At 40.2% G+C, this 16,029-nt stretch overlaps 1 protein-coding gene across 8 annotated transcripts in view; it reads left to right on the forward strand.

Annotated features, from left to right (window-relative positions):
• Positions 1-16,029, forward strand: part of ZNF185 (zinc finger protein 185 with LIM domain) — a 176,171-nt gene that overhangs the window by 58,779 nt on the left and 101,363 nt on the right. For all 8 annotated transcript variants that reach the window (XM_089651926.1, XM_089651929.1, XM_089651928.1 and 5 more), the window contains exons 2-10: positions 1,280-1,348; positions 4,452-4,584; positions 7,077-7,148; positions 7,689-7,760; positions 11,490-11,576; positions 12,366-12,389; positions 12,677-12,742; positions 13,808-13,891; positions 15,689-15,769. In XM_089651926.1, the coding sequence (XP_089508052.1) occupies positions 1,324-1,348; positions 4,452-4,584; positions 7,077-7,148; positions 7,689-7,760; positions 11,490-11,576; positions 12,366-12,389; positions 12,677-12,742; positions 13,808-13,891; positions 15,689-15,769 (644 nt within the window). In that variant the 5' untranslated portion in view covers positions 1,280-1,323. The remainder of the gene's footprint in view (positions 1-1,279; positions 1,349-4,451; positions 4,585-7,076; positions 7,149-7,688; positions 7,761-11,489; positions 11,577-12,365; positions 12,390-12,676; positions 12,743-13,807; positions 13,892-15,688; positions 15,770-16,029) is intronic.

Genomic DNA, 16,029 nt, shown 5'->3' on the forward strand with positions numbered 1-16,029 from the left:
AAGCGACGTGTATAAAGTCACTTCTGAGTCACAGCTGTCACTTTCCCCGGCTAGAATACCTGGGGAGACATGTATTATAATGCAATTTGCATTGCAATACATCCAGTGGAACCCAGGGGAGACATGCATGTCTCATTAAAGAGAGAGATCATCACATTATTATTTATTATTATTATTATTATACAGGATTTATATAGCGCCAACAGTTTGCGCAGCGCTTTGCAATATAAGGGAGACAGTACAATTACAATTCATTTCAGTACAGAAAGAAAGTGAGGGCCCTGCTCGTAGAGCTTACAATCTAAAGGAAGGGGGAGGTGATACAAAAGGTGATAGCTGCGGGGGATGATCTGGTGGAGGTGATTCAAGTACAGTTCTTAGGTGGAGGTGGGGTAGGCTTCCCTGAAGAAGTGAGTTTGACTTTGTGTCCCCTATGTGATGAAAAAAAAATTGATTTAATAAAATAAAATTTTTTATTGCAAAAAAATGGTTACACGCAAGCACATAACATTCCCCCCCAATCAAAAAAAAATGTTGAGGCCCCCTACCCCCACATATACATATGTAAACACAAACGTCGGGGTCGCCTACGTGTGAAATTATCCATTGCGATACACATTACATATCGCCGCGCACACCGCAGTGAGAGCAATAATTCTAGCACAAGACCCCCTCTGTAACACTAAACTGAAGACCTGTAAGGGCTTTTGAAGCGTCGCCTATAGAAAATATAGGATACTAAAGTTTGTCACCATTTCACAGGCACACAAAAATTTAAAGTTTACCAAAACTTTGTGTAATTTATTGCGTTTGTTTGGCCTGAAATTCACTTTAGTGATTTTTTACTAAAATTGTGTGTTTCCTAGACCTTTGCATTAATATCATGTGACATAAAAAATTGGAACTACCATTATTTTATTCTGTAGGGCATGGGTGCTCAACCTGTGGCTCTCCAGGTGTTGCAGAACTATGATCCCATGGGGCATTGCAAGGCCTGATAGTTATAAGAATGACTCCCAACAACAGTGACATGATAGGATTTGTATTTCCGCAACAGCTGGAGGGCCACAGGTTGAGCACCCATGGTGTCTTCTTTCAGAAAATATATAATGTTTGGGGATTTTGTGTAATCTTTTTAAATGTGTGCAAAAAATGCAAAAACAGCTCTGGCAGTGGCAGCATAGGGATTAACAATAATCAATGGTAATTGAGAGAATGAAGTTCTGCTTTAAATTATATTGTTGCTGTTTAAGTAATATAAATGTATTCTGTTTTTCAGGTTTATCATAATACAATAGACGTGGATACAGAGTGGTTGCAACAATGACATCTGTACAAACAAAGAAAGGTAATTTCTTTTTCAATGTACATTTTGTATGCAGGGATGCACAGAAGCTTGCAGCACAATGGCTCTTGGTTCAAATCCCAGTCAAAATACGATCTTTGTAGAGTTTGTATGTTTCCCTGTACACTGGTATATTTCCATGCTCCAAAAACATGCTGGTAGGTTAATTGTCTTCTGTTTAAACTGGCCCATGCATGCATGTGAGATATTGATTTTTACGTTCCTTGAAGGCAGGGACTGGAGTGAATGTGCAGTATGTAAAGTGATGTGTTACCTGTCAGTGCTATAAAAATACCTGTAATAAACCATGTATGTGTAGCGCTCACCCCTGGAGGGGCCGCTGAGAATATTCCCAGGTCTTCCCCAGTAGTACAGAGGCTTCCAGTCACACAAGCACAGTCCTATGCATACCATCAATTCAGGCTCAGTCTAGTGGATGTCTTTTAGTATTTATTCCTGAAGAACATTAAGAAGAGAGCAGTTTAGAGTCACAGGATACTCCAAATCAATCGATAGCAACAATAGCAGAACAAACTTCTCTGGAATCTTAAAATAACAGTTTTTCTGGAAGTAGCAGGGAATGGCCATTATATCTAAGACCTTACAGCAGCAATCCATATAGCAACCTCAAGCATTTAGTTCCCTTTTGGCACTTGCACAACTAATATTCCCCGCAAGGTCTTTACTCACAATGTCTCAGGAGCTGTCTGCCACCCAGCATCCACATGTAGATCCTCAGTGAGGGAGATTAAAGCATTTGTAAAGTAAAAAAAAAAGTTTTTTTATTAAATCACAAACCTGTTATACTTACCTGCTCTGTGCAATGGTATTGCACAGAGCAGCCCTACTCCTCCACTTCTCAGGTTCCCCTCTGGTGCTCCTTGCTCCTCTTCTCAGTGTGCCACCATAGGAAAACACTTCCTATGGTGACACACCTGTAGGCTCTTTCTGGAGTGCACTGCCTGTGTCTATAGAAAAAGACAGCACAGTTCAGCCCCGCTTCCTCATTGCAGGATTTGACTGACAGCAGTAGAAGCCAATGGCTCCTGCCTCAGCAAAGCTTGTGAGCACAGGGAGAAGAAGAGAGAGCTGCTACACATGGGCTGGGTTGATACTGGATTACAGTAAGTATAAGAAGGGGTAGGGGGTGATACGCATCCTGAAACATTTTTTACCTTAATGCAGAGAATGTTTAGGATTTACAACCACTTTAACTAAATTCTTCTGCAAGCCAGGACTTCAATGCAATGTTCTCCAGCAAATGTAACCCTCAGGAAATATTCTCCAGTCCCTCAGCCCAGCAGTTGCTGAGTCCCAGACTGTAGTTTCTTGTCGCTAAGGCTATCTCCCCCCACGGGAACCCTCCCTAGAGGGAAAAGAACCCACTGTTCAGGCCTCCTACACATTTATCACCTCCCCAGCCACCTTCTGGATGCCCCCTTTCAGGGACTGGCTGAGGCATGATAATTTATTCAGCTGATAATTTAAATCTCCCAGTCCTGTGCTATGGAAATTTCTTTGAGAGGCAGGTGGAGTAATCAAACGCTCAGCTCAGGGAACCCTGAAAAGACCAAAACACAATCACTACTCCACTCACTACAGTGGAGCCAAGAACTAAATTTACCTTGTAGCCTAACTAGAGGAGGGCAACTACATCTGTTTTCAGTACAAAAAGAAAACATACAGACACAATTGTACATTACAACCCAACATAACTTATTGTCTTGCTGCCCAGCCCACTTTTCATAAACAAGAATACAATGGTAAAGTATGACATTTTTTTCAGTTTCTGACAGAGTGAAGATGCATTAGGACACCTGCTAGGTTTTTATTGCTGTCTGTGTCCCATTAGGGGGGATTTACCCTCCCTATTTTTCCTGTTTTCTATTATTATAAAAAGTGAAAGTAAAAGAACCCCCAAATGTTGGATTGTCCCCAGAAAAGTAATAGAGGGGAAATTTTCCAATGGAGATAGTAATTCTGGTGACTTAGGCCTCCGAAAGGAATTCCCTTAAATTGCAGGGATTTCCTCTCGCTTTCTGTTTTGGCTTTTGGACAGGAAGTGAAAGGAAATCTCCCCAATGGGACACAGATGGCAAAAAATAAACTGACGCCATATAACGCTCCTTTACTATATCCAAAATGAAAGGTTTTGCCTATAGCTCTACTTTAAAGACTAGAGATACTAATTGCATACAGACTAATAGCATAAAGTGCCCAATTCTCATACATTATATATTCTGTTCCATGAAGCATGGCCAAAGACATTTTATATCTCTAGGCTATAGAAATCCAAATATAGAGCTAAATCAAGTACATTGAGCCACATTGATCAAATTAATTCATATTTATGTTGAGAAACCCCTGAGCAAACTTATCAAATGCTTTAGTTTCCAATTGAGGGTGGACACTGGGCGCCCATTCACACACTGCAGGCTATAGTGCTATTAGTGTTTTGCCCAAGGTTGATTTTGTGAGCCATTCATACCTGAACAGACAGGTGAGTGGATCACATGGAATAGTAATACAGTGGATACAGTGACAAATGGAAGTACAGTATATAGGAGCAGTAAATTTAGCTACCTCTTGTTATAGTGAACAAGGCCATAAAAATCTAAATTACTAATTTTTGATTTTTTTTATACAATCAATGGACACAAATAATGGCTGACTCAAACAGTGTTTTTTTCAGCACCTTTTTTACAAATACATCTGAATGTGTATGGCCCAAAATATCCTGAATTGTGTAACCCTGTTCAGTTATCCTGGATTCTTTATGCCTCATCCGCTACTAACACAAACACTATCCACTATGAAATCTGGTATACTATATAGTACCATAGTTCATAGTATATCTATGAACTTGGGATCATACAGTTTCCCAATCTGGCCATTCTTGGCCCATGGGAAGAAAACCTCATGTCTGTGCATGGGTCAGACATATGCCAATCAGCCTGGCTATTCTCCTCCTGCCTAAAGATGAATCCTTCTCTGGATTTAGATCTGACCACTTACCTTTCAGGTCTGGAAAAAAATATTTATCACACCAGAAACAAAAAGTTACTCACTGAAGTGAAATGATCTGAGACCTTTGTAATGATTTCAGGAGGGAAAGACAACTCGGAAAAGGACCGGCAAACTATTCTGAAACAGATGAAAGTGCGGACAAAGCTGAAGATGGACAAGAGCTGGATTCATCAAGGTTCTGACGATGAGAAAGAAGATGTCACCAGCCCAGTGTAAGACATACTCATTGGTCATTACAAAAAGAGCCCATATAGTCATGGATTCATAAAAGTATTGTGTTTATTTCCTAAATAGTGAACTGATAGTGTGTATTTACTTGGCTGCACCCACAGGCTTATCCTACAGATATAATGACAGATTTTTGAAACATTTTTTATTTTGTAAGGTAATTCCATGATTAGTAATGGTTTCCTCTGTTGGAATAAAAAATTATTTTAAGAATTAGGCAGCTCAAAAACATCCATCTGTATTCACTTTTATTCTATCAATCATGGAACAGCTACTATGACATGCCATCCTGTTTCATCCCTGCACAGAACCAGGGGCGGACTGACCATTTGGAAACTCGGGCATTGCCCGGGGTTAGTAGGGGGCCCCATGAGATGCCCCTGGTACCTTTTTCATAGGCTTTTTTTAGTAAGGACACAGGGGCACCATGATCTCTTATTGCCCGGTGGCCCCATGAGTTGTCAGTCCGCCCCTGCAGAGAACACTTCATCGGGAGAAGATAATTCCACAAATAAAGCCTTCTATAGGCTGTTCACTCCCGAACAAAGTTCCGTGTGAAAACACAGAAATTAAGTGTTTGTAGCAGCTGCTCCATGGTTAGGATAATAAGAGTGATTTTACAGAACTGGTGCTAATGTGTTTAATAGTGGTGAATTTTCAACACTATAGTGGATGATCAACACAATAAGACCTCACTTACATGTGATGCGCAGGTGTTCCATCCATCTGCATGCAGGCAGTCCCATTCATGCCTTCTGGGACCTAGTGGTTGCACAGACAGAGCCACTGGTCCTAATTTGACAGCTGCGCATGTGTGTGTCCCCAAATGTAGACAACGTGCGTGTGGGGATACCCACCCACAGGGTTGTCCATGGTTTTCCATTTGGGACCAAAAGCTGTGTCCATGCAGCTGCTGCATCCCATCAGACATGAATAGAACCGCATAGGTACACCCGTGTGAATGTAGCTTAAATGCATGTATGTTACTACAATGCATTACTGTAAATGAGCCCTAAATGTATGATACTGTATCGTGAAGAAGTACGTGAGCTCTTAAAAGAAGTGTGGGATTGCTTATTTTTAAAAAATCATACTTACCTAGGTGGATGCAGCATTGGTCCGATGCTGCATTTATCCCCCTGCCAGCTCTAAGAGTGAGAACATGACTGTTGATCACTGAGTTCTCACAGCCGCTCTGAGCAGAGAGTGGTGACTGTCAGTCACCAATGTCTGTTCTAGCCCCCCACATGCTCACTGGACTACTGGGCTGTGAGAGGGGAGGGAGCGGGTGGCTCAGGCTCTCAGAGTATCACTGAGAGGTTGAGCCAGGTGCCGCTCCAAACTCTGGGGTGGATCCCGACTGCTATCAGCTGAAAATCGGTCACAGGAGTGCAGCACAAACTGCACTCCTGTGATCCACGCGAGAAGTACAGCTTTAAGCAGAACTCCATCCAAAGCAAATTATTTTTTGTTTTAGATTAGATCATAGAATGGTAAGAACCTATGTCAAGATTATATCACTTTGTGAGTCCTCAATGGAGAAAGTTCCCTTTCACTTGCCGTTCCTGAACAAAATCTGGCGTACAGAGAGAGGCAGAGTGTTTTGTCTCTATATGATGTGTAGCAGATGGCATGTTTGCTGCCGCTACCTACTTCCCTTTCCAGCTGGTTGTTAAAGACAGGCTCCAACAGGCTGGAAGGAGAATGCTGGCTTCACAGTGTAAAGATGCTGTTGGCTTGATAGCTGATGGGCTTCAAGCAGCTGGTAATGCTGATAGTGAGCAGAACCTAATGTGGACGGTGAGGGACTATTCCCAATTAGGTCCACTGTCTCCTTTTGAGTGGCAGCATGCAGTAGGTGGATTCTATAGCCAATAGGCAGCTGTCTATTGATCCACCCACTGCCTACTATCAATTGCAAGAGGAGCTGACCTGATAAGGATCTAGTGTCTCTGAAAACCAGCTTCAAAAGCTCATCTGCACTGAGGATAGAGTGGACACTCTGGCCTCATTGCACCTCTGTGTAGGGTTGCCACCTCATCCCTTTAAAACCGAACACAGGTTCTGAGCCTAATTTAATACAGATAAGGCTCTAAGTGAGTTTAATGACACCTTAATCAGCCACAGAACTTGTGTGATTAATATGTGTTCGGTTTTAAAGGGATGAGGTGGCAAACATATCTGTATGTGGTGCATGCCACAAATGCAGATACATGAATCTGTCATTGACATTTGAATTCTAAAGGTTGGTTTGGACACTCTCTTTATAAATCCGATTGATTGATTGATTGATTGATTGATTGATTATGTTGAAAGTTAAAGCTAAGCATGTGCAATTGTGCCTAGTGATAATCAGTTAAAAATGTCCAAAATGAGAACGTTAATAAATTAAACCATATATGACATAAAAAGCAGATAAAAGAAAAATCCAAAACTCAGTGCACTCCTAGAATAAGTACAACAATTTTTGTCTTAGATCTCCACAGCTGAAGGCGCTCGAAGGCAGAAAACTCTTGTGGTCTCCAACCCCAGATTCTGAGCCTGACAGGTGGGTGTGACAGCAACTAATGTAGAAATAAATGGTCTTTTGGAGTAATGCAAATGTTAAAAAATGTATATTTCAGCTAAAGTGTTCAATAATGTCCTTAGTGAACAAGTTGAAAGGTGTGTCTTTAGCAAATGTTACTTTTATAGCACTTACCTGGGTGGGGTTCACTAATGATTTCTGTAGCTTCAGATTTTCTCCCCAGGAATCTGAGACATAAGAAAGTCTGTTGCTTCATATCATTATACAGGAAAGCTAATTGTAATCAACAGTAGGCTTCCTTACTACTTCTACAGGTATTTATAAAGCACTGGAAATTCATACAGTGCTTTAAAACCACATCAGTCCCCGCCCTCGGGGAGCATGCAATCTAAGGTCCCTAAATCACATGCATACATACTCGCATGCACATACAGTAGTATGGTCAACTTAGATAGGAGCAAATTAACCTACCAGTATGTCTTTGGAGTGCTCTTTTATCACAAGTGACAAAATAATTGACACCATATAACCTTTTTTTTTTTTTTTTTCTTTTTTTTTTAGAAACTCTGGAATGTTTACAGCTAAAGAAGTCATCACAAGCTCCTCTTCTCCACCTGTTCAATCAAGCGACAAGTAAGTGATAGATCTATCTAGATATATACATTTTATATTATTAAAAGGGCAACGGAATTAGCAAACTATGAAGAAAGAAGGTGAAAGTGAGCATTGTATATACATATATAAAAACAAGTGTGTAAAGTGCTGCACTAAGGATCTGTTGACACTAGGAATCACACAAGAATGCCTTCACATTCCTGTGTGATTTGAGAGCAGTACATTTTCAGCATTCATTTGAATGGGCTGAAATCGCACTGCATTGCACCAAAAGTAGTGCATGTACTACTTTAAAAAACACACTGCAACCAGATTGTATGGTACTTTTGTATGGTGCGATCTGGTGTAGGCAAGCGCACTGCGTTTGCTATCTGTGTTTTGAGTGTCATTTTGTTTTACATTGACACCCACTGCAGATTGCAGACACAGCACATTTTGAACGAGGTGTGGGAGACAAGCACAGAAAGCAGGATTCCCGTAATGTGGTAACACTAAGTGTTAAATGAAATCAATAAATAGTGAAAATATGAGAAAATATGAGCATCTATAAAATTATGGTGACATAAATAGTGTAAAATCGTGAAAAAAGGTGGTGGAAAAGTAAATCCATACTAATACCAATACTCAATGAAAATCAGTGGACAATAAAATTTAAAAAATGCAAATCAATATGTGATTATTGTGTCACATATATTTGTGCAAAATAGTGATAAAAAGTCTGTATCAAACTGTAATAAGTCCACACTCCATCTTTACAAAAACACAAAATAGAGATTTGTAAAACATTTTATCAGATCCCCAATTAGGCGCACTCTCACCTTTTTTAGCTTGACCCTCACTACAAAGGTCTAATTAGTATGAAGATAACAACCCAGGCAGATAGATGGCCACAGATGGAAACTTCCACAGATTGATGGACTCCAAATAGATCATCAACAGGGATAATGAACTCAGACCACACCAGCACCAACTCCAACCACTCAACTCAAAGAAAAATACAAATCAAAGTGCTCACTGCCAAAGATTTTAACACTAAAGTAAAATTATGCAGTATGCAGAGGAAACACAGGTATTCAACAAACCATGTAGAGGCACCAAATTGCCAGCCACAATAGCTCCACTATGCACAAAGCCAAAGCACCGCTTAGACAGATTACCAGACAGCAGCCTGCAGCATTCCTCGGTCCCTCCAAGAGCAGAAGCTATCAGTCTGTGCATAGGTAGGTGCAGTCTGCATTCTCCACCATAAGTGGTGCTCAACTAGAGTAGTACTGCAGCCAGAGAGAAAGAGGAACAACCCCAATATCACTCCCCCGTCACTCCATCTCAGAAGATCAACCCAGGCTGAAAGCCCCCCATACATGTGACCTCAACGTCATTTGATGAGACCCAATATAATCTACTACTGAAACAGCTGGACATACCCTTCCAAGACTTGCATCTGCTGCAACAGAGACTACTTCATCAGTTGCTGGAGAAGCACTTGCTAGTCTTTCGCACCATCCTGGAAAACTACGGATTCACCGAAGCAAATAACCACCCAATTCACACAGTGGATACACCACCCATTAGAGATCTGTACAGACACATTCCCCCAGCCCTGTGTCAGGAGGTCAAGGATCTGCTCAACATGCTACAGGGTGGGGGTTGGGAAAGCTGCAGCCCCTGGGTTACCCCTGTTTTCCTGGTGCGAAAGAAAGATGGCAGTCTGGGGTTTTGTATGGACTATAACAAACTTAATGCCTGTACCCACAAAGATACCTGCCCACTGCCTCAGGTAGAGGAGTCATTGGTGGCACTTGGGCAAGCCAAATTCTTTTCCATTTCCTTTGGATTTGGCTAGCGACTATTGGCAAGTCCCCTGTCAAGGACCAGGATCAAGAAAAGACTGCCTTTATCACTCCATTGGGATTATTTGAATTTAAAAGCATGCCCTTTGCCTAAGCCACATCCCCAGCACCTTCCAACACTTAATGGAAAGATGCCAACGAGACTTTAACTTTGAAACCGAGTTAGTCTACCTGGACGATATTATCTTTTCCAAGACATTTGATGGTCATGTCAAGCATTTGGACCGGGTATTGCTGAAGAATACCAAAAGCACCAGGGCAGTAAATTGGAGCCCAAGTGGGAGCTTACTCTATATCGGGAGGTGGGGCAAACTTTCCCAGCTACCCCGGTGTACAACTTGGTCTCTGAGGGGTCCAACCCTGTGAAGAGGAAACTTCATCGCAACATGCTAGGACCCTGCTAACTGGTCACTGCTCCAAAAAGCCTGCCAAGGGCCAGGAGGTGTTTGATTCCACTGATCTTCTGCCAATGCACTAGGCCCCCACTGAGTGGTTTCTGCCTTCACTTGTGCTTGTCCCTCCAGCTCCCATCAACTGAAGGCACTGAAAACTCTGGTGCTGGAACTATGGGGAACCCAGCAACTCCATCCAGTACAACAGACTGTTCTGATGCATCTTAGCAGACAGATGTGGGCCCATGTGAGGAGAGGACAGGGGAGACGTGACCCTTTTAACACCTGCAGCTGCTGAGTCATGACCTGAAGATGAATCCTTGCCAAGTGACTTTTCTGAGAACCAAGAAAGTCATCTCCCTTTGCGGGCAACTTGCTGTGAGATATTCTTAATATGTTGTTTGAACCTGTTTTCATTGTTTTGACTTAACCATGTTTCCTTTTGCACATTTATCATTGTTGTTCTAAAGACAGCATCTGTCAAAGAGGGGGGGAGGGTAGGCAAGTGCAGTCTGCCTTCTCAACTGTAGGCGGCACTCAACCTTCACAGCCTGAGAGGAAGTCTGGAGAAACCTGGTTTCTCTCTGATTTCTGGGTCCCCTGAGGCAGCATTCTGGCTGGCTAAAGTGCATTCAGGTACCCCAGGTGGCCATCATGGGCCAACAAAGTCTTTTTAAGGTCCTGCCAACAGGTTTTGGAGCATTTTTTGTAAAGTGGATAGGAGAGGGAAAGAGCACCAGTCTGTCAGGGAAAGTTATAGTGGCAGGGAGAGGTTCCTGACAAGGAGGGACAGGCTAGGGACACACCATCCTACTTTGGATGCCTCCCCATTGAGATTGGACCGGTAAGGCCACAATCTGTCCTCTGAGACAGATGTTGTTGGTGCATCTGAACTTGTTGTGTTCTCAAATCACACAGAACTGTGAGTGTTTCCCTGGCATGGCGCTCTATCAAGTTATTGTTCCTACAGCCAGACTGTAATTACTCTACCACACCACACTGCACTTACCTGCATGTGGAAGTTTCCACCTGTGATCATCTATCTGCCTGGGTTGTTACCCTCACACTAATGTTACCTTTATAGTGATTGTTAAACTAAAAGGTGAAAGTAATTGGGGATACGGTGGAGGTTTCACATCACTGTATCATGTTTTTTAAAGATGGAGTGTGTACTTATCACAGTTTGATACATACTTTTTTATCACTATTTTGCACAAATATATATGTCACAACAATTATGTATTGAATTGCATTTTTTATCATTTTTTATCCTTTGATTTTCATTAAGTATTGGTACGTTTCTTTCTTTATTTACTTTTCCGCAACCATTTTTTCACAGTTTTACACTACTTTGGCAGTTGAGAGGGGTATTTATAGGGCCTCCCGATTTCAGCCCTACATACAGGGAACTTGAAAGAGAATTACCTCATTTTGGAATGGTGAACCAAAACCTGTATCTAAAGATCAATGTGTGATTTATGTGTGTATATCTGTCTTTTCAATAGACAGTTCTCATACAGCTCCATTGAAACCAATACAACACCGTCCACAACATCCAAGCTATCGCCTCCATCATCCACCACAAGCAACAGGTAAGTGATTCTGCTGTATATTACTGGAACAGTAAATGCGATTAATGACTTGTACTACAGTATGTGTTTTTTACCTGAGCTCAAGGAATCATTTAAACCTTAACAACAAACACTTTTGTGGTTTTTAGCTTTTTTGCTTCAACTAAGTGGGGAAGGTTTGGAACTTCTACCTGGTTTTAAATCTTGCCTGTGTTCTCTTTGAGGATGATTCACCTTATGTCCTGTTCTGTCTCACAAACGACAATAAAACCCGAAAGACATTCCTACTTTACTGAAAAAAATGTGTGAAATTATTCTCCTCACTTCTTGTTCTATCTGATACATTCAAATCGAAAGGAATTAAGGGGAAATTTTCCAAGTGGATATAAAGATTGCAATAAAAAGTTACCAGAGATAGATAGTAAGGCTTCCCCTGTTTACATAAAACTTTAAAAAAAATGTTCTGGAGCTGGGATTTATCATATTTTATTTTTCAACAGAGCTATGGACTTGGTTCCCACTTATTGTCCATGAAAGCTAATTGCAGAAATCGGTTGGCCTGTACCTACAGTACGAAGATTGAAAAATATTTTTTCTATTATCCCTCCCTTCTCTAAATAAATGATTCTGAATAGAATTTTTTAGGTTTCCAGTAGTAAATTAGCCAAGACTGAGGAATAATGTACCAGTTTTTTTATGACAAAGGTGCATTTACTGTATTTATGTGAATGTACAGTACTTATAGGCACAAAAGTGGTGCAGTGGAGCAGTCTCAAAGCATATATATTAATTGTTCTTTTCTCTTTGCAGGCCAGCATCTTCATATATCATAAGGTGAGTTCAGTGCCATAAACAATGTGATAACACAAAATAACAGTATACAATATAGTATTAGTATGTAGTAATGCAGTACAAACAAAAAAATGAAAATCACATGAGACTTTAAAATATTGAAGAATTAATTCAGGTCATTTACTGAGTATTAGACAAATTTTCAATCACACCTGTTTTTTATTATTATTATTATAATACAGTGTTTGGCGCCACAAAGTTTGCTCAGCGCTGTACAATATTAATTCACAATCATGGCAGCAAATTAACAATGTTTTACTTAACTGCAGGGGACAGCCAGTAAATGCGGTCTCTCAAGTGAAAAACCCAACTTTCTTCAATGGATACCAGAAGAGGTAATTATTTATTATACAATACTAATAAAAGATATGGTAAAGTTACATTGATTGACAGATACTGTATATAAAATGAAAAGCAAAATAATAATTATGGTAAAAGAATTATATTAAGATTGTAGGTTCCAAAATACAGTATTTACCACACCAAGAAACTTTCCATACTGAGGTCAGGAAAAATTTCTGAATTTGTTAATGACAAATCATTATTATTTCTAGACAATGAGGCACATGCAGATGTCACAAGCTGACTGTACATCTAACTGCTCTTAAATTGACAGCTGTAGGGTAATATGAAACAAATATGGTTTATTTCTCTGTAAATACAATTTGCTTATGGCACATCCGGTACATTATTTTTTAAAAACAGTGGCTCCTGATGTTAGAATGTAATATTCATATAGTTTAGATATGATGTCATGCAGTCAAATTAAATGCACACATGCTTTTCAATAATCCAGGGTCCGCAAAACCCAGGGCGATCTAATATGGCTGCTCTACCACCTCGTATGACTCACTATTAGTCCTAAAACCTAATTGGCTAATTGGTGGCCACAGTGACCAATAATGAGGCAAGGGAGATGGTAGGGGGCAGGCAAGATCTCGACTTTTATTCCTGAAGTCAGTATTTGCATATCAGAGTGTGCTAGATCTTGGATTATGAGAATTAAACTCAGATACCTGGGACTGCCTGCATTTAATTCATGCTGACACTTTATATATAGTTTAGTAAGGGAATCTTGACTTTAAGCCCCACTACTGCTATGATAAGCCATCCTCACTTAGAACCCCTTTTAGAAGGTATTTTAAACTAAAGTGGGCAAAACCAACTGTCACACTCTTTGATCATGACTACTTGTCAATAAGTATGGGTCTTTGTGAATTATAACTAACAGCCTACAACCCTGATATAAATTATTAGGAATTTTAGGTGTTCATTGACCTTTTTAAATGTGCTGATCCTGCAACCAACCATACACATATGGCCATAATAAATTGTATGTGCTTCAGTATAAAAAAAGACTAATGTCTTCCATTAAAAATATTGGTTTATTTTATTATCAGCCAAATCCAGGCTCGCACAACCAGCCTTCCACGAGTCCCAACAGCAACGGGATACAAAATGTCTACAGAAGAATACAAGAAACTGTAAGCAAAAAGAATATGACATTTAAATAATGCCGTTATTTTGTGCTTTAATTTGTTTATTTTATTTTGGATATTGCGTGGGTAGGGCTGACACCTTTTTGGTTCTGAGAACCCAAATGTTGAAGTTGGTGGGACCTATTAACAGTGTGTGTAGCTTATTTAAAGCTGAACTCCAGAAATATTTTAAAATAACTACTCTTGTAATTGGGGAGTTATATGATCATTTTTGCTTAAGGTTCCAGTAAAAAGTACTTGACTTACCTTAGCCGTATCTTAGCCAGCACTCACCTCTCCAATGCCTGTTTGTTGTTGGTGGGCTGTTGGCGTCCTTGCTTACAATACAGGATTAATGTTCCCACTATGTACTATGTAGCGGTGGTATGTATTGAATGCTGGCTGCAGGGCTGAAAAGATGAAACTTTGGGGGACATAGAAAAGAGAAGCCTGAGGGAGCGAGGTATAAGGTAAGTAAATGTGCTTTTTACTAGTATCCTAGACAAAAACAAGCATTTAACCCTTGAAGTGCAGAGGGAGCCCAACTGCAAAGATTTTTTTTTTAATTTCCCCAATGTTCAGCCTTAAAAGTGGGCATGGCTTAAGATGTGTGGTTAGACCAGCATAGGTTAGCCACAATGAACTTGGTAAAACAGAGCTTGGTTTCATTAACATTATAATAAACCCAATTGTTTCTTCATTTTTTTTAAACTCCCACTTTACCTCTCTTCTTCTCTTTTGCACTGCATACAATTTGGGTAGAACCTGGCATTGATCTGCTGTGTGTGGGCTCTGCTCTCCTTTTGGTGTCACAAAATCACCACTACAGAGCACCACTGACTCAGCCCACCTTTACCCACCCAAACTTTAACAGGTAGACAGGCAGGTAGCCCTTTCTCAGCACTTAAAAAAAAGTTTCTAGAAAAGCTCTTGCACTCTGAATGAGTTTTCTTAAAGCATATTTTATTTCTGCAACTAAATTGGGATAACAACTTACTTTATTTTTGTTACATGTGTTCATTCACATAGCATAACTTTTAAATTTTAAAAAGGCTGCTTAAAAAACTTTTCTAGCTTTTTCTGTAATGTCTATACTGTGCTGACAGATCTCATTATCAGTTGTAAATTAGATGTGCACACTGTCCTAGCAAAGGGTTAAAGATCTCAAGGCTTGGGTGATGCATTGTATGTCAACGCTCTTTTAAAAACTGTCCTTTAGTCTGTCCCAATTGCTTATTGGAAGCTATTCTAAATAAAATAAGCTTCCTATAGAGTCCTGCATATAAACCTGCTCCAAAGAAACAACTAGAAAGGTGAGAAATATTTTTTTCATTATTCTTAGGTATGCTGTGTGAAAGGGACACCCTGCAAAAGTGAAAGCTGGATAGTCAGCTTGGTAGGGAGGTTTATGGTTCAAAGGGGGCAACGATGCCACTATATATTCCCCTGAAGGACTATATTCCTACTTATAATCCTACCCTAATCAGCCCTAATGAACTCTGGGCTACAGTCTGCTGTCGACTGATGTCACTCAGCAAGAACAGAATTTTGAGGAATCCCAACCAATAAGCTGGAGGGGCAGAACAGAGAGTTGGTGACTGACAGTCACTGGCTTTCTGCTCAGTGAAGATGGAGAACTAAGCAATCGGTGGTCTTTGAACGCTCAGTTCTCAGTGTACAAGCAGCAGGGAACAGATGCAGCATCGGATCAATACTGCATCCACCTAGGCGAGTATACATGATTGTTTTTTTCAAAATTTTTTAATATTATAACTTGTCATCATTCATGTCATGTTTTTTTAGGGCACCATATAATGTAAGAAACAAGTCAGCAGACCTTTCAGATGATGAGACACTGTTCACACAGCAGGAGCAAGTTAAGAGGTGACAATTATTTCTATAGATTAAAAGAAGCAAATTAAAATGATTTTTGTATGCAATTAATAGTGGAAACTTGTCTTCTCCACCCTTGGGGGAAAATACTGTATTCTCTTATAAGTCGGGAAAGTCAAGTCTTTAGGAGCAATGTGAAGCTAAAATCAGACCCACAAAAGGTTTATTATTGCTAACAAATGTAAATGCAAGCACCTTGTGGTAGTCTTTCCTAGTTAGAATGTTTGCTTTAAAGAATAAGTTCACCTTTT

This window comes from Staurois parvus, unplaced genomic scaffold (assembly GCF_062004578.1).
Source record: "Staurois parvus isolate SC_StPar_1 unplaced genomic scaffold, SC_StPar_1.0 ptg000668l, whole genome shotgun sequence".
In the NCBI taxonomy this organism is placed as follows: Eukaryota; Metazoa; Chordata; class Amphibia; order Anura; family Ranidae; genus Staurois; species Staurois parvus.